The sequence below is a fragment of the Nerophis ophidion genome, linkage group LG09 (genome assembly GCF_033978795.1).
Source record: "Nerophis ophidion isolate RoL-2023_Sa linkage group LG09, RoL_Noph_v1.0, whole genome shotgun sequence".
NCBI classification, from domain to species: domain Eukaryota; kingdom Metazoa; phylum Chordata; class Actinopteri; order Syngnathiformes; family Syngnathidae; genus Nerophis; species Nerophis ophidion.
This window is the reverse complement of record NC_084619.1, coordinates 55,400,801-55,408,185: the sequence shown is the minus strand read 5'-3', so window position 1 is coordinate 55,408,185 and position 7,385 is coordinate 55,400,801. Positions and strand designations below refer to the sequence as shown.

Genomic DNA, 7,385 nt, shown 5'->3' with positions numbered 1-7,385 from the left:
TATTTTATATATATATATATATATATATATATATATGGTAAATTATCATTCATCTAATAGTATTACTTTCTAAATATCCGTGTATAATTTTTTTGTAATACATTATACTGCCAATTATCACAATCCTATTAGGTTTTTTTTAAATGATCAAAAATATTCATACATTTTTTGGTAATGATTAATATACTTACACATTACTATGATTTTGGAACTAATAATATATTGTTAGTATTACTTTAGAATTAACATATAATTTATAATTATTAACAGATTTTTGATATTTCTTCATCATCACAATCCTATTTTTTTTTTTTTTTTAAATGATAAAAATATTCATAATTTTTTTTTAATGATTAATATACTTACACATTTCTATGATTTTGGAACTAATAATATATTATGTTAGTGTTACTTTAGAATTAACATATAATTTGTAGTTAACAGATTTCTGATATTTCTTCATCATCACAATACTATTAATTTTTTTTAAATGATCAAAATACTCATACATTTTTTTAAATGATTAATATACTTACACATGTCTATGATTTTAGAAATAATAATATATTATGTTAGTATTACTTTATAATTAATATATAATTTATAATTATTAACAGATTTCTAATATTTCTTCATTATCACAATCCTATTAGGTTTTTTTTAAATGATGAAAAATATTCATACATTTTTTTGTAATGATTTAAATATACTTACACATTTCTATGATTTTGGAACTAATAATATATTATCTTAGTATTACTTTATAATAAATAGATAATTTATAATCATTAACAGATTTCTAATATTTCTTCATCATCACAATCCTATTAGTTTTTTTTAAATGATCAAAAATATTCATAATTTTTTGTAATGATTAATATACTTACACATTTCTATTATTTTGGAACTAATAATGTATTTTGTTAGTATTACTTTATAATTAATATATTATTTAATTATAAAAAGATTTCTGACATTACTTCATAGCTATTAAAATATTAGTGTCATTTTAAAATCATTAATATTCTATTAGTTGTTATTATTTCCAAATGATCAAAATATTATTTATTAGTACAACTTTATAATGATTAATATACTAATATACAATTATTTTGGAATAATATATTACTCATTAGTAGCAACAAAATCTGTTGTTTTTCTTCATGTAAAGCGTTTTGAGTATTTTGAAAACCGCCTACTAAATATGTAATTAATTTATAATTATTTTATACAATGCCTGTTTATTTTCTGAAATATATATTCAATATTTACAAATTATTTAATGCATTTCTTTAATTGTATTCATAAACTCTTCCCATCGTCGTAAATAATAAGTAACGGAACGGATGCTTCTGATTAGGGATATCATTAGAAAGCGTGCATGCTTTTATTTTGGCAGAGTCGTCTGTGGTTTTATTTCCTAAGTGCGGTTATACAAATTGCCGCGACTTTGATGTCCCACGCTGACGCTGTCCAATTTGCCTCACAATCACTTTTTTTGTGTGTATGTAAACAACCTTTTTTAGACACTCTACACACACACACACACATAGTGCTGGTAGGGATGGGTAGGTGGAGTGGAGGCAAACAGGTAGAGGGAGGTGCAGGAGGCGGCCTTTAAAAAGCAGATTAAACAGCAAGTGCATATCACTTTGTTGGAACTCAAACATTAAAACAAAGACACACACACACACACTCTCACAGTTTGGGACTATGGCTTCCACCACGTCGGGTGATGTTCTGCCTACAGGCTTCAGGATCTTCACTTCCATTCCTGACTTGTTCTTCATCCCAGAGTTTGTGAGTTCCTTTAAGATGAATCACCAAAGATCTATCTGATCTCTCTCTAATAATAGAACGATACATATTTCTATTTACAGTATGACTAAGACGTTGTAATCACAAACTATCATTCTATTTGAAATTATTTTAATCATTGATATGCTACATTTTTTTAAATTTATATATTTATATATATATGTATTTACTGTTATGTATAAGGAAGAAGTACTTTTGTCCAATAACTTTTAAATATTGTGAAAATATTTAGATTTTGTTTCTACTTTTAAAGTAAATTTAAATTAAGTTGTAATAATTTTTTTGTTTTGTAATTTGCCTGTGATGAAAAAGTAAAAAAAAATGTATTTATTGTTTTTATTTAAACTCTAAATATTGTACTGTTAGACTATAAAAGTGTCTGCCATGGATGGAAAAAGTTGTAATAAATTTTAAATAATTACAAAATATTTTTTCAGTCATCTTTGAATTGCAAAATAATTTACTATCATTAAGAAATTATTTGTATTCATTATTAGTTTTAAAATATTTAAAATGTTTTTAGTATTTGGACATTTTTACAAATTATTTTGCGACGCGAGACTCTTTTTTTCATTCCTAAATTATTTTTGATATGAAAATATTTACGAAATAGTCTGACATTTTTTCTATACTCTACATCGAATTTTTTAAAATAATGTGTAAATTGTATTCAAGATAAATGTTAGCGTTAGCGCTTGGCAACCAATTCAGGCTGACTGTTGAGTCCATCGCCATAGCAACAGCAGAAAAACAGAACACCATTCAGAAACAGCCAAAGAAATATGAATAATATCAAGTTGTTGTTTTTTAAAAGTCTGTATTTGTCCAGGGTGTACCCCGCCTTCCGCCCGATTGTGGCTGAGATAGGCGCCAGCGCCCCCCGTTACCCCAAAAGGGAATAAGCGGTAGAAAATGGATGGATGGATGTATTTGGTGAATAAATGTGCAAACTCGTTGAGCGTTTGCACATTCATCATTTCATCACTAAGACGAACCCCACATTTGCCTGAACAAACGCAAACTCGTCTTAACCGCCCCGGGCGAAATTAATGTACAAACATTTTTACAATTCAAATATTACGTGGTCTATTTATCCATTTCTTTTTCGATGGTGACAGCAGTTAGCACCGTAGCTGTTGATTGCTACCATGTGATGGCATTTTATTTCCTACTTAGAGACCACAAGAGGAAACGTCTAATCCAAGGTTTATCAGGTTTTCTTTAATTTTAACGCAAATCGACTCTATTTTGGATCCAATCCGGAATAAACCCAAGCTTTGGATGGCGGCAAAAGGGCGGAGAGGCGTGGATCGAAACCGGACATCTTCTCGGCTCCTTTTACCAAAAGAGCCTTCTGCGGAATAACCTGCTGCTCTGGTTTGGGAGGAAGAGTCCAGCGAGGACTAAGTTGTGGAGCCATGTTTGCATAAGAGGTGGTCTTTGACAGGCACAAGGCAAATAAGCTCACTTTAAATGTAAATACGTGCACTGCAGACATCTTAAGACCTGGCAGGTTTCATCCGGTGCTCTTCATGCTAGTTGTTCACATAGCAGACATTTTAATGCAGCATTTTGTAGGGCTGGGAATCTTTGGGCACCTGAGGTTCCATCCGATTTCTGGGGTGACGATTTGATTCAGAATCGCTTCTCGGTTTATTCAACACGATTCTCGATCCAAACTAAGAAAATGTATTATTTGGTATAAGAATTATGATGAGAGATTTTCAAAACAGGTTACAGGTTTGAAAAGCTCCTTCCGGCTTAAAACGTCTTTTTACAGATCGATGCTTATGAAAGAAATAATCGAAAACAAACAAAAAAAACCCCAACATTATTTGTCAATATACTGGTAGTCTAAAAGCATTTTTTTTCAAATTAATATTTAATTTATTATTATTTTTTAAATATTTGTATTTATGAAGATGGACTTAAATCATCCTTTTATAATTTTTTTTTTTAAGAAAAGAACAACAACAACAACAAAAAAACATTATTTGTCAATATACCAGTAGTCTAAAAGCATTTTTTGTATTAATTGATATTTTATTTCATTAAATATTATTAAATATTATTATTTAAATATTAAAATATTTAAATATTAAATATTAAATATTTTAAATATTTTAAAAAATTATTCTTTTTTTTTTTTTTTTTTTAAAGATAAGAACAAAAAACAACAAAAAAACTCCAACATTATTTGTCAATATACCGGTAGTCTAAAAGCATTTTTTTTTTAAATTGATATTTTATTTCATTTATTTATTTTTTTTAATATTTTTATTTAAGAAGATGGACTAAAATAGTCCTTTTAAAAAATGATTCTTCTTTAAAAAAACAACAACATTATTTGTCAATATGCCGGTAGTCTAAAAGCATTTTTTTTTATTTTATATTTTATTAATTTTTTTTTAATATATATTTTTATTTATGAAGGTGGACTTAAATCGTCCTTTAAAAAAAAATATTCTTTTTTTTTTTTTAAGAAAAGAACAAAAACATTTTTATTTGAAAATATGGCCTATAAACGTACTTTTAAAATGTTTGTCTAATTTTAAAGAATTAACATTGTTATTTTATGAAGATGGCTTAAAAGGTATTTATAAAAAATGGATTAAAAAAAGTATATATATATATATATATATATATATTTGTTTTTTTTATTTACAAATTTGGCCTAAAACATTAGTTTAAAAATGTATTCCTATAAAAAATATTTTTAAAGATTGATTCTTAGAAAAAAAAAAAGAAATAAACATTATTTGTAAAAATCACCTATGAATGTATTTTTGAAGTTGTATTTTTATTTCAAAAACTTTAATAAAAAAGAAACACTTTCATTTATGAAGATGGCTTGAACAAGGTCTTTTTAAAAATTAAAACAATTTAAAAATACGTTTGACTTTCAAAGACTTTTAAAACATTGATTCAAAATAATAAAAAATAAACATTTTTATTTATAAAGATGGCTTAAAAAATCCTTTTATAAAAAAATAATGTATGATAGTAAAAAATATTTTTTTTTTAATTTATAAAGATGGCCTAAAACATTGTTTTAAAAATGTATTATTATAAAAAATGCATTTATGACGATGGCTTAAAAACGTCTTTTAAAAATTGATTTTTATTAGAAAAATAAAATGAAATGAAAATCTTTATTTGTTAAGTTTGCCTATAATTTTTTTTAAATATGATTCTTATTAAAAAAAATACAATAAACATTTTTATTCATACAGATGACCTAAAACATTTTTCAAAGATTGATCCAAAATAAAAATAACAATTAAAAAACATTTTTATTTATGAAAATGGAGTTTTAAAAATGTATTCTTATAAAAAATTGTGTTTATAACGATGGCCGAAAAACCTCTTTTTAAATATAGATTTTTATTAGAAAATAATAAAATTAAATAAACATTTTTATTTTTAAAGATTTCCTATAAATCAATGTATTTCTGAAATGTGATTCTTAGTAAAAATAAAAAAAATACATTTTTATTTATGTAGATGGCTTAAACAAGTTATTTAAAAAAATAAGATGACTTAAAGCATTTTTTCAAAATGGATTCAAATTCAAAATAATAAAATAAAAGAAAAATGTATTTTTGAAAATGGTCTAAAACGTCTTGTTAAAAAAAAAAACTTTTCATTAAAATTTTTTTTATTTATTTATTTAAAAAAAACAAAAAAATATTTTTGAAATCACTTTAGAATAAGAATCGTGATCCCAAACTGAATCAATTTTTTTTAGTGCCCCGCTAGTAACTTGTCATGATAGTTTTGCCGGTGCTGAAGGTTCACAGTGAAGTCATGCACATAAAACAACACACTTAAGCTCTTTGCAAACACTGCAGCCGACAACGCGGCACTTCCAGTTGAACTAAACTGAATGCATTTGATCAAAATGACACAAGCGGTTAGAAGTGTGGTAAAAACATCAAAGCATGTGTGGCAGTGGATGACCATGACGTACTCAACGAGGCATAGCCAGTGGATTCCATATGTACATGCTAAAAACTACAACATGGATGACATAAGACCTCCGCATTTTGAATAGACGGTCAAAAAGGGGCTTGAAAACCACCTGTAAAACATAATCCATGCAACATTTTGACCAAAGACGCACTTTTACATGTTATGTAGACCACAAGGTAAGTGTAAAAACAAATCATAATACAACCCCTTTAAATATATTAATTTGTGGAAAAATTGCAAAGGGGATATAAAACATTTACCAAAAACAAAAAACAGTACCACTGTGGACCCAATGGGGGTCGTGGACCCCCTGTTTAAGACCTGGTTGATATATACAATGTAAGTCTAAGGTGGTTGTACGCAGAAACATTGACGGATGTGGCGCTATTTTGACACATCCTGTGCATTAAAGATGCTCAAACTCATCCAATGCTGAACAAAACACTTTAGCTTTGTTTTATAAGTTAAAGTACCAATGATTGTCTCACACACACACACCAGGTGTGGTGAAATTTGTCCTCTGCATTTGACCCATCCCCTTGTTCAAAACCTGGGAGGTGAGGGGAGCAGTGAGCAGTAGCGGTGGCCACGCTCGGGAATATTTTTGGGTGATTTAACCCCCAATTCCAACCCTTGATGCTGAGTGCCAAGCAGGGAGCTAATGGGTCCCATTTTTATAGTCTTTGGTATGACTCGGCCGGGGTTTGAACTCACGACCTATCGATCTCAGGGCGGACACTCAAACCACTAGGCGGCCTAGTGGCCTTATAGCGGAAACGGACAGATAAACTTTATTATGTGGTACTTTTAACAGTATCCATCAAATTGTATTGGTACTACTGGGTACTGATTTAAGTACAATTAAACTATCATATTTCAGTACCTTTTTTTCCCTTCTTGGCACCGGCTTAAGCACTTGGCGGGCAAACAGGCGTATTCGTAGCAGACTGCCTCTAGGTCAGGAGTGTCAAAGGTGGCCCACCAAAGGTTTTAATCCACTGGATGTCGCCATAGCAATTGGTTTATATTAGTCTTGTCCCGATACCAATATTTTGGTACCAATACTAATACCAAAATGTATCACTGAGTGACGTCAGTGAGTGAGTGGAGTGGGCGAGTTAAGAGAGAGAGGTAAAGCATGAATGCGCAGTAGAAGGATAAACGGGCCAGGTTTTGTCCTGCAAAACTCATTAATAAAGCAACCTGATTGTCACAAATCGGCAGCCTCGAATTCTGCGGGACTCAGCAGACCCATTGCCGGGTAAAGATAAGGGTGTTAACTCGACAAAAACATCGACCCTGAAGGGAACGTCTGCCCTGTGTTCCTCTACTACGGTCTGCACCGGAGCAGAACAGCAGGACAGGTGTAACAACTACATTATTACCCGTCACTATTTTAAACTCATTGTGCAGGTCTGAATGCTTATTATTTAAATGTTTACCTAAGTTTGAAGCAAAGGTGGTGATACTAATCGCCACATTTGGCGAGGTTTGTTTTAAAGGGACACTAAAGTGTCACCTTTATTGTTGGTTTTGAAGCCCAAGTACCTCCATATTGCGCTCCACTCACCATCTTTGTTAACCAGTACAAATAT

General features: G+C 29.4%; 1 protein-coding gene across 1 annotated transcript in view; it reads left to right on the top strand.

The window, feature by feature from the left end:
• The first annotated feature begins 1,581 nt into the window (after positions 1 to 1,581).
• Positions 1,582 to 7,385, top strand: part of LOC133559481 (myelin and lymphocyte protein-like) — a 34,874-nt gene continuing 29,070 nt past the window's right edge. Inside the window, exon 1 of the mRNA XM_061911291.1 lies at positions 1,582 to 1,800. Within this exon, the coding sequence (XP_061767275.1) occupies positions 1,714 to 1,800 (87 nt within the window). The 5' untranslated portion in view covers positions 1,582 to 1,713. The remainder of the gene's footprint in view (positions 1,801 to 7,385) is intronic.